A 19,114-nucleotide genomic window follows, 5' to 3' on the forward strand; every position below is an offset into this window, starting at 1 on the left:
ACTGCACTCTCAGCAAGTTTGCAGATGACACTAAACTGGGAGGAGTGGTAGATACGCTGGAGGGTAGGGATAGGATACAGAGGGACCTAGACAAATTAGAGGATTGGGCCAAAAGAAACCTGATGAGGTTCAACAAGGACAAGTGCAGAGTCCTGCACTAGACTCCATCACTGTTTACAGACTAGGGACCGAATGGCTAGGAAGCAGTTCTGCCAGAAAAGGACCTCGATGGTTACAGTGGATGAGAAGTTGGGCATGTGAGTCAACAGTGTGCCCTCCGTTGCCAAGAGGCTGAAACGCATTTTTGGCTGTATAAGTAGGGCAATTGCAGCAAACTCGAGGGATGTGAACCATTCCTTCTATTCGACATTGGTAGGGCTTCATCTAGCAAAGTACTTGTGTCCGGTTTTGGGCATTACTTTACAAGAGAACGTGCGAAAAATTGCGAAAGAGTCCAGTGGAGGCAACAAAAATGATCTAGGGGGCTGGAGCCACATGACTTGTTGAGGAGAGGGTAAGGGAACTGGATTGTTTGTCTGCAGAAGAGAGGATGACGGGGGATTTGATAGCTGTTTTGCAACTACCTGAAAGGGTTTTCCAAGACGGATGATCTAGACTGTTCTCAGTGGTCAACCAGATGGACAGAAACAAGGGTAATGGGCTCAAGTTGCAGGGAAGTGGGGGAGGTCTAGATCGGATATTAGGAAACCCTTTTTCACTCGGAGGGTGGTGAAGCACTGGAATGGGTTCCCTAGGGAGATGGTGAAATCTCCTTCCTTAGAGGTTTTTAAGGCCCGGCTTCACAAAGCCCTGGCTGGGATAATTCAGTTGGGAATTGGTCCTGCTCTGAACAGGGGATTGGACTAGATGACCTCCTTAGGCCCCTTCCAACCCTGAAATTCTATGATACTCTAAACTGACCACCAAATTTAAGTTGCGTGTTTTTCCCCTCAGGTGAAGACTCTGGGGTGAGGCTGGGAATGAGGGGTTCACAGTGCAAGAGGGTGCTCAGGGCTTGGGCTCAGGGTTGGGGTGCTGGGGGCACAGGCTCTGGGGTGGGGCAGGGCTGAAGATAAGGAACTTGGGGTGCAGACAGGCTGCCCTAGGGCTAGGGCCAGAGAGGACTCCCCCCCACCCTTCCCTACAGGCAGCTGCAAGCTCCAGGGGAGGGACCCCTCCTCTCCCCGGCTCCAGTCATTGCACATGCTCCTAGGGCCCCTCTCAGGTCCAGAAAGCCCACTCGCCTCCCCTATGGTAGGTACCGGGGGGGAGCGTTGCCATCACGTGTGGCCTCCCCTGCTGCTGCCCCTCACCATAGCCTCACTGGGGATAGGGCTGCCCCTTGCCCAGCATGGTGCAGGAGTGGGGACTGCAGGGTGGTGCCTGGGGGGCAGGGGGCAGGGTCTCACAAAATTCACCCAAGCCCCAGCTGCTCAGGTCTAGGAAGCTCCCCTCCGCAGTGGTGTAGCCAGGTTCTAACATTAGGGGGAGCGAACACATAAAAAAAGGTGCCACCCAACATATCCAATTACTAATCAGGTAGTAGGATTTACAATGCTGTAACAAGAGATTATGCTATTACCATTATCCAGTCAGCTTGCACACTACTATTATGAATTAGGGATAATTCACAGAGAGAGAAAGAGAGAAGAAAGCTGAATTTAGAGAACAATTATTAACCAGATTCCTGGTTATCCACCAACCACTTTGCTCCAGTCCGTAGCACAAAGCACCATAAACCCAGTAGAATCTGGCCAAGAGACTATTCACCTCAAATTGGCATCTGTTACACACACCCCTTCCAAGTCATCACTATTCAGGATGTAGCTGAGTGAGAAGGTGGCATAGCTGAAGCATTTAGCAGGCATTTGAAAACTCTATAGAGCTCTGTACAGTCTCTGAGAACATTGCTGAATTCTGAGCACTGGGTCTGCAGCTAGTCAGCAGTGAGACTGAGGAGAAATAACTGGCACCTTAAAGCACCTTTACCCCTCCTTCCTTCACAAGCTGCACTAAGCACAGTTTCACAGCCCCAGGCACAGCACTGGGGGGGGAGGTAACTATGGGGGGGCAATAACCCAAAGTCGCTCCTTTGCCTCCTGGTCCTGCTGCTCCCTCAGCCCCCTCCGCTGAAGAGAGACTATGAGAAAAAAACATCCCCCCTCCCTCTGTTTTCCTTCCTTCTCCACTGGCACCAGCTGGGCTTCAGAGCCCCCTTCCCTGCTGCAGAGCCACCTTGCTCTGCACGGAGCTGCCTGGGACCAAAGGGGCTGCTGCTCCTCAGTCCCCTGCCACACTAGGGGGGCTGCACTGCCAGCCCTTCCCCTCCCAGCAGAGCCCACCCCGGCTTAGGGAGTCAGGCAGCTGCGGGCGGGCGCCTCCTCCTCCTCACCCCCGGGGAGCCAGCAACCAGCCGACGCCTGCAGCCCGGGAGCCAGCGAGCAGAGCTGGGGATGCAGTAGGGTGGTGCAGAGCAGAGAGCCAGCCCAGTGCTGACTGCCTGGAAAGATGTCGATTTTGGAAATGTGCTAAGAGGGGAGTGGCTGCTTCGCCCCCACTGTGCTACTGGGTGGGAGGAGGGATGCCCCAGGGCAGGGAGTGGTGGTGGTGGCAGGGGCCAGTGACCACTCCAGGCAGGGCCAGGGTAGAAATCCAGCTCCAGATATTGGTGGAGCACAGCCCCCAGCCCTGAATATTCCTGGTGCTGGGGCACCTGGAGCCCATATAACCTGCCGCCTATGGTTGTAAGAGACCATTTAAGGTGAAGTAGGCTGTTAACGCTTCTGCATTCAAAGCACAAAGGAGAGTTACAGATTGCAGTAATCAGCCATAAATTCAGTGTGTTTATTAAGTCTGATTTTTAGTGTCTAACACATTTGTGAATTTAAGCTCCAAGGTCATATTTCTTTTTTGAACTGCAGTTTATATAGAAAATACATAGCACCCTTTTCCAAAGAATGTTTTAGTGATGTAGAAGTATAACATCCCCAAGTATATACTAATACTTATTAGTATCTGTACTAAGTTTTTGAAAATTATTAAATTAATACATATTGAAGTATCCGTATTTTACAGCATAATTACCTTGCACTATCAGAAAAAGAATAGATTTTAATTAGCAATTATTTTACCACCAAAGGACCAAAAGAAACTTCAAGTATTGATAATGTATTATACCAAAATACTTAAGAAATTATTTATGTACGTACATTTAATTGCTCTTAAAATTAAATTACAATTCAGATGTTAATTATCCTTAGATTAAATCCAGAAAAAAGGAATAATGTAAATTATGTGTTCTCTATGAAAAACATATTCTGCAAATAATATCAGAGGGGTAGCCGTGTTAGTCTGGATCTGTAAAAGCAGCAGAGAATCCTGTGGCACCTTATAGACTAACAGACGTTTTGGAGCATGAGCTTTCGTGGGTGAATACCCACTTCGTCAGCACATAACATAAGCACTTTTTTTGGTAAAACTTTTGTTGGTCAGGGCTGTGAAAAAAACTCTGTGGACAGTGCTATGTCAGCAGGAGATGCTGACAAAGCTGTCAGTGCTCTCCCACTGACATAGCTACTGCCGCTAGTTGGGGGTGGTTTAAGTATGCCAACAGGAGAGCTCTCTCCTGTCGGCGTAGAATGGCTACATGGGAGACCCTACAGTGACACAGCTGCAGCGGTACAGTTGTGCCTCTGTAAGGTCTGTAGTGTAGACATAGCCTAAGTCAGGGGTCAGCAACCTTTGGCACGTGGTTCGCCAGGGTAAGCACCCTGGCGGGCTGCCCCAGTCTTTTTACCTGCCGCGGCCAGCACATCCTTCACCCCGCGCCTCTTCCGGCAGCCTCCGCTGGCCTGGAGTGGCGAACGACGGCCAGTGGAGCTGCAGTCATCCAAACCTGTGGACGTGGCAGGTAAACAAACCGGCCTGGCCCACGAGGATGCTTACCCTGGCGAGCTGCGTGACAAAGGTTGCTGATCCCTGACCTAAGTACGCTTCTAAAAGAAATGGTAAGATTGCTTGAGTACCTAATTGTATGCAGTGGTGATGTAGCCACATTAGTCCCAGGATATCAGAGAGACAAGGTGGGTGAGGTAATATTTTTTATTGGACAGGTTCCTGCTGGTGAGACACATAAGCTTTTGAGCTCACACATAGCTCTTCTTCAGGTCTGAGAAATGTACTCACAGTGGCACAGCTAAATATAGAGTGGAACAGATAGTTTAGCATAAGTAGTTAATACATATTTCAGGGGACCATTCAAGGTGAAGTGGCCCATTAACAGCTCCCCATTCATAATGAGAAAAGGGAAAAAATAGCTTGGGTGGAGGTGGTTGGTTAGTCATAGATTGTTGTGATAAGATATATATCCAATGTCTCTCTTCAGTTCATAATTTTGAACGTCTAGCAGAGTTATGAATTTAAGCTTCCAGGCTTGTCTTTTGAACATATTGTGCTGGTTTCCTTTGAGGATGAAGGCTGATAGGTCAGATATAGAGTGATCACTTGTGAAAAGTGTTCATCTATAGGGAATATGGTGTTTTTGTCTTTTATATGTGTGAGTTCATTTGAGAGCATAGTGATTATGTGGTTTCACCCACATAGTTGTTATCAGGGATCTTTGTGGCAGTGGAGATATGTCCACAGGTTTTGCATCTGTTGTTGTGGTAGAGTCTATAGCCACTTTTAGTTGGTGTGTCCTGGTCTGTGGGGAGTTTGCTTCTGACGACGAGCGTAGAAAGGTTGCGGGGTTGCTTGATAGCCAGAAGAGGCAGGTTCAGGAAAGATTTCTTTCAGACTGTGGTCCCCATTGAGTATGGGTTGTAATTGTTTGATGATGCCCCATATGTGTTCTAGTGTGGGGTGATAGATGACAGCTTGGGGTGTGTAGTCAGTGGGGATTTTATTTCTGTATTGAAGCAGGTTCTCTTCTGGTATGTGGGTGGCCCATTCCATGATGCAATTTATTCTGTATCTAGATCTACTTTAAACACCTATCAATCTATAAATGTATAGAAACATAAAAGCAAATGTAATTTAGTATGCTGTATTGCTTTAAATATCATTGTAAGCAGTTTATCATTTAAGCTGAGTAATGCAGAGTTCTTTGTCCCTCACCACAATCTGTGAAGTTGGGAAATTATTATAATCGTGTTTGTTATGGACATGACCTTTTGGTGAGGGACTCCAAAAAGTAATGAATCAGGCATATGTGCAATTCTGCTTTGGAGGAAGTACCACTATACCTGCTAGGTCTGTAGCTTCTGAAAATACGAAGAAACTTAATCATGATGGCAATATTTGATTTGGGAAATTCTGAAATTTCAGCAAATGGAATTTAAGTCCATAATGCAAACATCTATCTATAATGGGTGGTTTTCATTTAAATGTGTAGGTTTAATGTAGTTTAACTAAGTAACCTCACACTTGTATATCTATTCCATGCAAAAAACCCTAGTATTTCTACAATATTGAGTCTGATCATAATTTTATTTTATTTTTGCACATCACCACAGATGGTAAGATGTTAAATTTCCCAAGAAACATGAACGCCATTGCTATTCAGACAGCTGAATTAGTTCTCACTTTTTATTGTGAAACATTTGCCTCACTAATATTTCTCCATCTCTGGTCACTTTATCAGAAATTCTATACCTAGCAGCATGTACTCCTAGCTTGGTGTCTGCCTTCCTTCCTACCTAGATATTGCCTCCCAACTCTGAGAAGAAAATGGAGAGAAAACCCCAACCCAGCAACCATAGGCTGCTCTCATTAGTTATGTGCATTGGAATGAAGATAATGTATCTGAATCCCATCTCACCACAATCACATCTCTGACTATTTTATTTCTATGAATTGGGTATTTCACTGCAATAAGGATCCCTGGCATTACTCCCTTGCATCTAGATGATGGGGAATTCAACCTTAACTATATATTTAACGTTCTAACAAAAGAAGAGTGAGAGGTATAATGTTCTTTATATACACATTTTAAAAAAACTGTTAGAGATGTCTTTTCAAGAGTGTTCCTGTTACAGCTGCCAAGCAAATAATAAAATAATCCTTTCTGTGTTCATTAGGTAGAGGAATGCTCCCATAAACCAGCTCTACATAATAGTAATGGAATATAACTGTCAACAGGTTCTTAATAAGTTTTATAGTTTTCCTTTAAATTAAATCAGCTAAAAGCTGGCCATTTTAGGGCTGGCCTACACTACACAGGTCAACATAAGGCAGCTTATGTTCACCAAATTATGTCCGTTTTTACTCTACAGCCTTCATCCCACCTATGTAAGTCCCATGCTACGCTGACAGAATAACTCCACATCCATGAGAGGCCTAAGGCTTGTGTCAGTCTAGTTAGGGCAACGCACAGTCTGTGTAGACACTGCATCCCTTTCTTGTCAATTTCATGGCAGGAGTCGTGAAATTGACAAGAAAGCCCCACTCTGCTCAAGGGCTGGGTGGCTGGACCATGTTCCTGGTTGAGAGCTGGGGTGAGAAGCCTGGAGGGCTTTCCCCTTGCTCCTGGCTGGGAGATGGGGTGAGAAGCCTAGGGGGCTTCAGACCCTGCTCCCAGCTGGGATCTGAAGCCCAGGCTCCTGGTGAGGACGTGCACCACCGACCCAAGAACGTTAATGTGGACATGCACCAGTGCAGTAACTACTCCGGTGGCTGTAAGTCGACCTAATATAGGTCGACTTAGGTTTGTAGTGTAGACATACCCTTAGCGTTGCTAACATATAGAGAAGGACAGGTGAGCAGAAAATTTCTTCAGAGTTTGAGAATTAATTTAGGGTAATTATAATGATAGCTGGATATTTTAAATTGTTAGGCCCTAAATTCCCTCTAAGCTGCGCAGCCACGCAGCTGCCTATTAAGCCCCAAGCAGGGGCTCTGTGCTGCCGCGGGAAGAGATTCCTCTCCCTGTCGGCCCCGGCGCAGATGTGCCTTGGCAGGAAGAGGCGCCCCTCCTTGGCAGCCCCAGCGTGGACCTGCCCTGGACTTACCGTGCCAGGAGAGAGGAGCCTCTCCCTTGGTCCTGCCTGGCCCAGGTCCACCTGAGCTGCCGGGAAGAGGAGCCTCTCCCTTGGCCTGGCCCAGCCCTGCTGGAGCTGCCGCAGCTGGGGAGAGACACCTCTCCCCCAGCTCCACCCCAGGGCCTGCACCTCCTGCACCCCAACCCTCTGCTCCAGCTCTGATCCCCCTCCTGCACCCCAAACCCCTCATCTCCAGCTCCACCCCAGAGTCCACGCCCTCCTGCACCTCAACACTCTGCCCTAGCCCTGAGCCCCCTCCCATACCCTGAGCCCCTCATTCCCCAGCCCCACCCCAGAGTTCTCAGACCTCCACTCCCCAATCCTCTGCCCCAGCCCTGAGCCCCCTCCCACACGCCAAACCCCTCACCCTCACCCCCACCACATGACTTTTGTTATATGCACAAAAGTCATTCCACACATGGATGTAAAAAATTAGAGGGAATCCTGGTTAAGACATACCCTACAAAATAATAAATTATTGTTATCTTGTATATATTGCACATTCAAACTCGCCTTTTAACTTGATAATTGAGTATACATTTTGAAATGCATGCAAGGTAAGCAGAATACACATGATTGCAAAGCCTAAATTCTTATCTTTGTCCTACAGAAGGCAGTGATCTTTTCTTTTTATGTTTCACATAGGGTAAATATACAGTTTGGAAATAGCAGCAGTGGATCATAGTATGGAGATTTGGGAAAAGGGGCTAAAATGTACACACTTCTTACTTGCAGGATGAATTTGCCTGTGCACAAATTGCATAGTGTTCATTCCTTCAGCATCCTCAACGTTTGAGAAATTGCTTTTAAAAGTTGGACTGTTAATACTGTTTTTCACTAACATGGACTCTTGATAATTATTACACAGAAAATTTGCATCAAGAGTTACCAGAAGGTGGTGTTCAGAATATCAGGATTAACGTGTGTTAATCATGCCTGTGTACATGTATGAGAATAAAGATCATGGCAACTTGCAGTCCTATTCCTAAAGGCCTCCCAGGCACTCCAAATTGGCATATCTCTCCCAGAGGACCTTGTGTTTCAATCTCATTCTTGCACTCACAGCCCCCCATGAACCAGGGCCAGCTCTAGTTTTTTGCCGCTCCAAGCAAAAAAATTTTTGGCTGGCTCCCTCTATGCTGGGCTCCCCCCACACACACCAGTGCCACCCCCTCGCCACCGCAGCACTGGGTTCTCTCTCCCGCACCCACCCACACCCCCTGCCGCCCCAGCACTAGGCTCCCCACCCCCCAAACGTGGGATCCGCTACCAGCACATGGCGGCCGAGCCCTGACCCAGCCACGATTCCATCCCCATGCGGGTGGAGCTGCTGGGTGGCACGGAGCGGGAGTACTTCCAGGTGGCGGTGCAGCTGTGGTGTAGCATGGAGAACACGGCCCCCTCCCTGGGCTTCGCAGTGCTGCTGGTGGCTGAGGTGGATCAGTTCGTGCTCATCGCCCTCACCCCCGACATGCTGGCGGCTGAGGACCTGGAGAGCCACCTGGACCTGCTGCTCTTCAGTCTCACCATGCCCTGGCCCAGCCCTGGTGGGCGGGAAGGTGAGGATCTCCGGCTGCAGGGCTACCTGCTCAGCACCAACGAGCCCAGCTGGCCACTCACCTCCTCAGACACTCCAGGAGCCCCTTTCACTGCCACAGCCCAGGCTCGGCTCCAGGGGATTCTGCTTCCCTCCCTCCCCGGCTCCTCACACACTCCGGGAGCCCCTCTCGCCGCCGCAGCCACGGCCCTGGAGCCGAGCGCGGGCTGCGGCGGCGGCAAGAGGGGCTTCCAGAGTGTGTGAGGAGCAGGGGAGGGAGGGAAGCGGGGCCTGGGATTCAGGGAGGGAGGAGGGGTCCTGCTGCCACTGCCGCTCTGAATCTCCCCAGGGCGGCACAGCATTTCCCTGCCTGAGTGGGCTGTGCAGGGAGCTGCCGGGCTGGGCAGGGGGCGCGGATCCCGGCTCGTGTGCTGACAGGGCAAGTGGCTTTTTGCCACTCCAAGCAAAAAAAAAAAAAAAAAAAGAAAGAAAAGTGCGAGGGGAGAGTTTGCCACCCCTTAGAAAGTGCTGCCCCAAACACATGCTTGGAGGGCTGGTGCCTAGAGCCAGCTCTGCCATGAACTGAAACAGTTGTTTTCTAGCACAGGATAGTGTGAGGGCTCTTGCAATCTCTGCCTCTCTAGGAGCACTGTCATGGAAGGGGTAGACAGAATCAGCAGGTAATACTTCCATAATGCTAACATTCACAAATGGCATCAGAGAGATACTGGAAGTTGCAAAGAGTTAAAGGCGGTATCTGATAGTATGTCTACACTGCAAGTAAATACCTGTGACTGACTCATTTCAGCTACTTGAGCTTGTGGGGCTTGGGCTATAGAGCTAAAAAACTAAGTCACCTGGGCTTGGAGAGAGTCTGGGCTCTGGGACCTTCCCACCTTGTGAGCATTTCATAAGCATTATTACAGTTTTTCTTGGAACTCTTTTTTCATAGCCTGCGACCTGGAAAGGCAGGTTGCCATAATACTGTGACATGAGTTTATCTGTACAGGCCTTCCAGGGAGAGAGAATTTTCAGCTAATTCATATCAGAAATCCCTAATCTAATATAGTTTTTCTATACACCCTTTTGTTGCAATTTTAAGGTCTGATATCTCATGACCTACCATCTCATGATATAGCAGGGATAGTGAGAAGTGCTTAATTCCAAATCCCAGCTTTTCAGGGAGATCTCAGCTGAAATCAGGATTTTGGAACTATGCATTAAGTGCCTTAGGAATGCCATTTGGCTCTGATATGGGCTTTAGCAAGTGTACATTTCAGCCATGAAAAACATCTAAAATGTGGATGGTATTTTCAAGACTACATCTGACTGATATGGATTTACTAAACACTATAAAAGCTAACATGCACCAAGAACCCTCACTCTTTGTCCTCATCTTAGGGTACGTCTACACTGCACGATTATTTCGAATTAGCTTAAACCGATATTACAAAACAGATCTAATAAAATCGGTTTAGCGCGTCCACAGTGGGATCCCGAAATCGATTGTTTGCGTCCATGGTCCAAAGCTACCATCGATTTCAGGAGCGGTGCACTGTGGGTAGCTGTTCCTCAGCTATCCCATAGTTCCCACTTCCGTGTTGAGAGCACAGTGCCTGATGGGGCAGAAAACACTGCCCCGGGTGGTGCTGGGTACAGCCTCACCCCTCCCTTTGTGAAGGCAGCAGACAACCCTTTGGCGCCTTTTTCGCGGAGTGCATTGAGCAAACGCCATAGCACAGCAATCTTTCCCTTTTTTTTTTCACGTGGTGGTGGGGGGAAATAAACTGAGGAGCTGTTCCCTGAACCACGCCAGACACTGTGTTTGAACCTACAGACATTGGGAGCTCAGCCAAGAATGCAAATAATTTTCAGAGACTGCTGTGGACTGTGGGATAGCTGGAGTCCTCAGTACCCCCTCCCTCCCTTCATGAGCGTCCATTTGAGTCTCTGGCTTCCCGTTACGCTTGTCACGCAGCGCTGTGTATCCTGGAGTTTTTTATTCAAACGCTTTGGCATTTCGTGTTCTGTAACGGAGCTGGATACAACAGATTTGTCTCCCCATACAGCGATCAGACCTAGTATCTCCCGTACGGTCTATGCTGGAGCTCTTTTTCGATTTCAGACTGCATCGCCAGCCGTGCTGATCAGAGCTCCACGCTGGGCAAGCAGGAAATGTAATGCAAAAGTTCGCGGGGCTTTTCCTGTTTACCTGCCCGCTGCATCCGAGTTCAGATTGCTGTCCAGAGCGGTCAGTGCTGCACTCTGGGATGCCGCCCGGAGGCCAATAACGTCGATTTCCGTCCACACGAACCCTAATCCGAGTTATCGCTATCGAATTTAGCGCTACTCCTCTCGTTTGGGAGGAGTTCCGAAATCGATTTAAGGAGCCGTTTAACTCGATATTAATGACGACGTCATGTGAACGGATACAGCGTTAAATCGGTATATCGGCCATTAAACCGATTTAAAGTCGCAGTGTAGACCTGGCCTTAGTTATTGGTGCTGAGTTGGGAGGGAAAACCCCAAACCATTCTCACAGCTGCCCTTTTTAATGTCTCTATCCAGTCTTCCCTCCCTTTATCTCTCTTTAACACTCCACCCTCTGCTCAGAGAAACCAAATAAAACCCAGTGTAAGCTAAGCTCAGGGTGTAGTGATCTTGCTCAGATCATGTAGTATACGGTTTCAACAGCTCCCAATTGCCCACACAGAGTAGTTTGAATCCCTCACTAGTACAATAGTAATCATCTTTTTGTATATGACTTTAGGCTCATTATGAGTTATGGGACTAAAAATCAGGAGTTTTTAAAAATTACTTGCTATTATTGTGCTATATTGAATGAATGGCAGTGAGCTTGCTGTCTAAAGCTCTCAAGAACAAATGGGTTTGTTCACCAGAGTTCTGTTTTTTCTTTCAATTTTCCCCAGAGATCTGATCGTACAGTAGTTAATTTGATTGATTGATTTGAGTTGATTAGGCTCAAATGGAAGAAGTAGGTACAGGGTATACCACACATCCAATGTTACACAGAAACCCACTTCAGGTTTACACATCATGTTATATTCGTTGTACATTCAAGCATGCGTTTTAGGATTGGCTTGGTTACTTTACAGTAACCAAGCCCTGTAAAACGTGCTTTGTCCACATGCTGTCCATGTTCGACTTTATCTCATTTTTGCGCTCCCAGCTTCTCTTTTCAACTGTCATTTTGTTCTTAGTAAATTGTTCCCTGGCTGTTCCCCCTTTTTATCTTAGCGAGCTAAAACATTCTGTTTTTTAACTCACAGATCTATTTACTTATATTAGCAAAAACATTGCATGTTCAGCCTGCTGATCTAGTTACCGGCCTAATTCTGCTGTCCAAAAAGTGAGAACTTCCTCATGATTAATTACTCACATCAAGCCAGGCCTACACAGTGTTACTAGGTGTCCAGTTTTTGACTGGAATGACCAGTTGAAAAAGGACCCCTGGTGGCTCTGATCAGCACTGCTGACTTGGCTGTTAAAAGTCCAGTAGGCGGCACAGCAGCTCTAAGGCAAGCTCCCGACCTGCTCTGGCTCTGCGTGGCTCCTGGAAGCAACTGGCATGTCCCTGTGGCCCCTAAGCACTGTCCCTGCTGTCCCCACCCCGAGAGCCAGCTCTGCAGCTCCCATTGTCTGGGACCATGGTCAATGAGAGCTGCGGGAGCGGTGCCTGTGGGTGAGGGCAGTGTATGGAGCCTCCCTGGCCGCCACTGCACCTAGGAGCCAGAGGACATGTCGCTACTTCTGGGAACTGCCTCAGGTAAGCACCACCTGTAGCCTGCACCACACCCCAAACCCCCTTCTCCAGCCCTGAGATCCCTCACACACCCACCTCCTTCCTGGAACCCGCATCCCCTCTCGCAACCCAGCTGCCTGCCCCAGCTCTGAGCTCCCTCCCGTAGTCGGCACCCCACTCCCTCTTCCACACCCCAACCCTCTGCCTCAGCCCTGAGCCCCCTTCTGCATCCGAGCTCTGAACACCTTGGCCCTGGCTGTACCCCAGAGCCCGCACCCCCAGCCAGAGCCCTCACCCCTTTCCACACCCCAACTCCAGCTCAGAGCCCCCTCCTACATCCTGAACCCCTCATTTCTGGCCCCACCCTGGATCCTGCACCCCCAGCCAGAGCCCTCACCCCTTCCCACACCCCAACCCCTGCCACAGCCTGGTGAAACTGAGCAAGTGAGCAAGTGTAGGGGATAAAGAGTGATGGGGGGAAATGGAGTGAGTGGGGGAGGGACCTTGGAGAAGGGGCTAGGCAGGAGCGGGGCCTTGTGGAAGGGGGTAGAGCAGGGGTGTTTGGTTTTCTGCAGTCAGAAAGTTGGCAACCCTACACATGGTACAGTACAATGTGGTCAAGATGCAATCTCAGACACCATCCCTCCTTTAGCTTATGCTGCATATATCTGCCCTTACAGAAAACCAGCCTACTCATGTGCTCTCTGAACAAATTAAGGGCTGTAATCATAGTCCTTGGTCATCTGTGTCAGATCTACTGGTGTGGTGCTCTGTTCTGTTCAGTGCTGAGATCACTTGGCTGCGTGCGTGTGTTCCCTCTGTGTGCTGCCCCAGCTCTTCGAAGATAGCTGACACAGCAGATCCCGAGAGAACTCCCAATGACCACAGAGTCTAGTAAGGTACGAAGGCACTTCTGCCAGGTTTATTGTCAAACGAGGCACAATGATAGTTCCTTCTAGATTTTACTCTACAGGACATACTACAAGTATGTGCCCCCTGGCAATGGACTCAGCTCAGTCAGTGGCAGGACTTTCCACTGCCCCCTTGGCTGAACAAAGACACTGCCCCAGGGATGCATTCTTATACACAGGTACAAACAAGTTACACATCACTCCTGACGTATTGAAGTGCAACCCTTCTACGTATAAACATCAAGAAAAGAAAAATGAAGCGCTTTATAAATAAGAGACTGGTCAAATACACCTCTACTTACCATATGTAGACAATTAAGTTAACAATCAGCTAAACACCAACTAGTGGACCAGGAAAACTGTCATTTAATTTCAACTTGGTTACTGCATAAAAACAACTGTATTATTGCTGTACTACTGTATTATCATTGTACTGCTGTACAACACGTACCATGTGTATAACCTTGCTAAACTGTTTAAGCAACACACAGTAAAAATCAACAACAAATGGCAGCAAACAACATGAAGGCAAGGAAAAAACAAATTGGTAAGAAACGAAAGTTACATAATAACTACAATTGGGTAAACAACTTGCCTGTTAGTACCAGTCATAATTTGGGGTCAGTGACACAGCATCCTAACTGAGGCACATGTTATTCAAACAATCTTGTTCAGTGTCTGGTACCAATATTAATTCGAACACAGCATATTTGATAAATTGGTTACTGTCTGTTCAGTAGGTTATCTGGAAACAGTATCCATAGAAACAACTGGATCTACATCACCAATGGAACAGAGAAGCTACTCGCTTGTTTCCTGCCCAGTGAAGCTTACCCGAGGTGACAACCATCAGTAAGGGTAACTTATAACATGAATGAACAGTACATGTAGTAACTAATTACAAATATATTATATATAAGGCCTCAGTGAGTGTCACACTCCAAATTCTGTTTACTTCTCGTATACACTGTGGGACACACTGTCACAATCCCTATCCAGTATTTCAAAACACTCAGCCTGCTACTAATGAGAGAGGTGGTCACTGGAATGCCCTAATAAGAGTGTGTTTCTATCTGTGTCACCAAGTAAAAGGGCCAGAGTACACTAACAGACTAGAAAAACATGGTATGCTTGGATATAAGTTGGTGTCATATGTACACATACATACTATACATATATGCCCATACACACTACAAATAATATGCAATATCCATATAATTCATATATATTAATTATGGGAGTACTTCTAAGGCTCAGTCATAATACTAGATTCCTCAGTCATGGTCCCAGACCTAACATTTCAGCCACCATAAGGGACTAAAAAATAATTGGATAATAAAATCTGCCTAACAGTCGTACGAGAAATGTGAAGACTAAAAGACAGATGGGCATGAGTGAATGGATGGTAAAGTAAGATAATCACATAACATGTTTAGCCCACTGGTTATCTTAGTCCGTGCATTATGTTTTTCTGGACAATGAGTAAACATCCTCCCCATAAAAAGACAAAAAGTGGGGAATGTAGTAAGAGAGACCCTAAAATATAAACCTTTGTATCAGAGGCCCGTATGAGGCCTGAGGCCTGAACTAAAGTAATGTCAAGACTTTGCTAACATAAAGTAAAGTTAAGCTGTGAGCCAGAGGCAGGCCTGCGCACAGAAGCTGGCACGAAAGGGCTGATGCTGCAAAAAGATACGTACCTAAAAGGTACTGAACACTAGATATCAGAACATTCACATACTGGAACATTCCACAGAATAACAAGGAACAGGCCGACCCATCCAATGACAGGGCCAAAAGGGAATATGATGGATAGTGTGTTTTGTTCAAACCAAAAGTACAAGGTGAGAGGGCACCTTACTACCTTAGGAGTTGCACCTTGCTACATAGAAGGGTTGCACCTCAATACGTCAGGGAGTGATGTGTAACTTGTTTGTACCTGTGTATAAGAATGCTCCTGGGGCGGTGTCCTTGTCCAGCCTAGGGGCAGTGGAAAGTCCCGCCACTGACTGAGCTGAGTCCATTGCCAGGGCACAATAGTACTGGCTAGCTGCATCTTAGCAGCACTTGGACTTTGCCAGGGAGCTGGAGACTGTGTTTCTCTTTGACGATAAACCTGGCCGACGTGCTCTTTGTACCTTACTAGAGTCTATAGTTATTGGGGTTCTCTCGGGATCTGATGTGTCAGCTATCTGCGCAGAGCTGGGACAGCACACAGAGGGAACACGCACACAGTTGATTGATATCACAACTGAACAGAGCAGAGCACCACACTGGTAGCATCTGACAACAATCTGCGCCCAGGCATTAATCCAATTTATATAAAAGTGCAATTAATACTGACAACACTTATTAAAATCCTGGAATTTATGTCACTTTTGGTTTGGATTGAGGTTAATTCAGTCACTTCGGATAAACTAACTTGTTCTTCTTTAGTTCTTAAATAAAATGATTGCATTTGTACTAAACTTATCTGCAGTTCACTGTTCAAAACCTTGTTTGACTGCTTATTTACTTAAAGTAATATTAAATAACTCAGTCCAATTTGCAAGAGAGAAGTCATAACTCAATTTTAACCATTGCCAAATAAAAAAAAAAAGAAAAACACACCTTAATTTTCAACAGATCTACAAAAAAATTAAAGATCATTTTAATATTTAATATTTTTTCCAAAAAATGTCCCATTAAAATCCAACAGATTTTCAATGTCTTTCAAATAAATAAACTCAATTGACATTCTCAGCTGTTACATGTCAGTCATCGGGGAAAAAACTACTCTGATTTAAGTACTTGAACTAATTTAAACAAACAAGTCTATATGGAATTAAGCAGAAAGATTCTTACTGTCCCATTAATTTCAGAATCTCCACTAGAACTATTTTCATAAACTATCTTCCTTTTAAAATTTACTCTAGACAATCACAGTAGTTTCATGCTTTCATAAATAGAGTGATATATGAAACATCACCATGTAATTCCAATTTATATTTTGAAATTAATCCTACTTAGAAATGTTAGTGTTTTTCTCAGTAGGATGTTAGTGCAATCATGAAGTACTGCACTTCTTTATATATGCCTGCCTGTGCATTAGGTGCTTTTTCAGCATTTATCTACAAAACTGTTCCAGGTCAGATCTAAAGGTCTCACCAGGATGAAACATGACATACAAGGTCTGTGCTCATTCTTTCCCCCTATAAATGTTTAGCACAATAGCACTCTGATATTTTATATTTCACAACTGGAGGTTTGAAACAATTAACTGGTTTTGGATGCATTGGATGTTATTTCTGTAAATATTTGTTGGAGCATTACTCTAAAATGTGAATAGACACTTTTAGTATTTATGTGTGTATTAAAAAGTAACAGTCATTATTTGAAAGTGAATCAAAATGTGTGTATCAACATAGTACTAAGCTCCAATAGTATAGAACAAATATACAAAGCTGTTCAAAGTGCTGTTGTCAGAGAGCCATTTAATAAATTCAGAGAGCAAACACATACATAGTTTGAACTTCTCAAAAGAGTTATGTTTGGAGTGCTGAGAGTTAAATCATTCTGACCCACTGTAAACTATGAGTAAATAATGACTTGAATCATAGGCACTGACTCCGTGGTTGCTCCGGGGCTGGAGCACCCACGAAAAAAGATTGGTGGGTGTTCAGCACCACTGGCAGCTCTCTGTGGCCCTGCCCCACCCCCCTGCTCCAGCTGGCCTCTGCCTCCTCGCGATTGCTCTGCCGCGTCCTGCTTCTCCCCCCTCTCACTCCAGCGCTTGTGCCACGAAACAGTTGATTCGCGGGGCAGAGAGGGAAGGGGAGAAAGGGAACCAGTGCGCTGGGGAAGAAGTGGGTCGGGACAGCGATTTGGGAAGGTATCCAATCGGGATAGGGAGGGGCGGAATTAGGGCGGGACTTTGGTGATGGGGTTGGAATGGGGAAGGGATGGGGTGGAGTCACGGTGGGCCAGGGTGGGGAAAGGTGCAGGGGGGCACAGGCACCACAGCGCCAGAAAAAGTTGGCGCCTATGCCTTGAATAGTTATGTGAACAAGCCGTGTTTTAAAAAAAAACCAAACTACTAAAATGGCACCCTGAATTCCAATCCACCATCAGTTCAAGGCTATTATTAGGGAGAGAAAAACAAATAAATGGTACTATAAAATACCATGTCATTGATTTTTTTTCTTAAGTCAGACACCTTTCAATGGAATCTGAGCTCCTTAGAGCCTAAATTACCTTCCATAACAGTAGCTTGATTTATCAAAATACAAGACAGCAATCAACACAACACAGAAATATAAATCAGAAGAAAATATTGGATAATTTTTATACAATAGGTGAAACAGGATGTAGTATTCGTGACAAGATTTCCATCTCACTTTGAAAATCTGACTTTGTGTCAATTTAGTACAGCTATTTGATGTACGTATTCTGCAAGATGTATTGGGACTTAACGGAGAAGCTTCCACTGGGAGTTTAGCAATTAATTTTCCATGTACCATACTGACATATTTGCCCCCAAAGCGTTATTTTAAACACAGACTAGAAAAGCATCTAAAAACAGTGGGATTTGAAAGGCTCACGCAAAGTGGAAAGTTAGATTAAAATATAGCCATGTATTTAGTTCCATGTTTTACAGCATCTTTCCTCCCTGTGTATTCATTAAAGTCCTCAGCTTTTAAATAATGTAAATTATTTATTACTAAGGAAAAGATTTGAGCTATTAATACAGTAATCTACACCTGCCAGGTAGACTACCTGCTATGTACAAATTGGAGGTATGCATCTCTGAGAACCTATAAAGAAAAAACATTGTAATTTTAGTAAGGCTGTTGATTAATTGCAGTTAACTGATGCAATTAACTCAAAAAAATTAATCACAATTAAAAAAGTTGATGGCAATTAATTGCCAATCACACTGCTAAGCAATAGAATAACAATTGAAATTTATTAAATATTTTGGATGTTTTCCTACATTTTCAAATATATTGATTTCAATTACAACATAGAATACAAAGTGTAGAATACTCACTTTATATTATTTTTTATTACAAATATTTGCATTCCAAAAATGATAAACAAAAGAAATAGTATTTTTCAGTTCATCTCATACAGGTACCATAGTGCAGTCTCTTTATCATGAAAGTGCAAATGTAGATTTTTTTGTCATAAACTGCACTTAAAAACAAAACGTAAAATTTTAAAGCCTACAAGTCCACTCAATCCTACTTCTTGTTCATGGAATCGTGAAAACAAACAAGTTTGTTGTCATTTACCAGATATAATGCTACCCGCTTCTTGTTTACAATGTCACCTGAAAGTCAGAACAGGCATTCGCATGGTACTTTTGTAGCTGGCATTGCAAGGTATTTACACACCAGATATGCTAAATTCATAAGCACCTTCTTGCTTCGGCTGCCATTCCAGCGGACATGCTTCCATGCTGATGACACTCGTTAAAAAAATAATGTGTTAATTAAATTTATGACTGAACTCCTTGGGGAAGAATTGTATGTCTCCTGCTCTGTGTTTTACCTGCATTCTGCCATATATGTCATGTTGTAGAAGTCTCAGATGATGACCCAGCACAGGTTGTTTGTTTTAAGAACACTTTCACTGCAGATTTGACAAAACTCAAAGAAGGTGCCAGTGTGAGATTTCTAAAGATAGCAAGAGCGCTCGACCCAAGATTTAAGAATCTGAAGTGCCTTCCAAAATCTGAGATGGACTAGATGTTGAGAATGCTTCCAGAAGTCTTAAAAGAGTAACACTGTGATGTGGAAACTACAGAACCCAAACCACCAAAAAAGAAAATCAACCTTCTGCTGGTGGCATCTGACTCAGATGATGAAAATGAGCATGCATTGGT

The 19,114-nt window shown here is 45.4% G+C and overlaps 1 protein-coding gene across 4 annotated transcripts in view; it reads left to right on the forward strand.

The window, feature by feature from the left end:
• The window catches only part of SNX29 (sorting nexin 29), a 459,625-nt gene that overhangs the window by 245,979 nt on the left and 194,532 nt on the right, over positions 1–19,114 (forward strand). The window contains exon 20 of one of the 4 annotated variants that reach the window (XM_032773968.2): positions 7,683–8,005. The exons of the other annotated variants lie outside the window; for them this stretch is intronic. Within the exon in view, the coding sequence (XP_032629859.1) occupies positions 7,683–7,706 (24 nt within the window). The 3' untranslated portion in view covers positions 7,707–8,005. Of the gene's footprint in view, positions 1–7,682; positions 8,006–19,114 lie in introns of those variants that run through there. 4 annotated transcript variants of the gene reach the window in all.

The sequence above is a fragment of the Chelonoidis abingdonii genome, chromosome 9 (genome assembly GCF_003597395.2).
Source record: "Chelonoidis abingdonii isolate Lonesome George chromosome 9, CheloAbing_2.0, whole genome shotgun sequence".
Lineage (NCBI taxonomy): Eukaryota > Metazoa > Chordata > Testudines > Testudinidae > Chelonoidis > Chelonoidis abingdonii.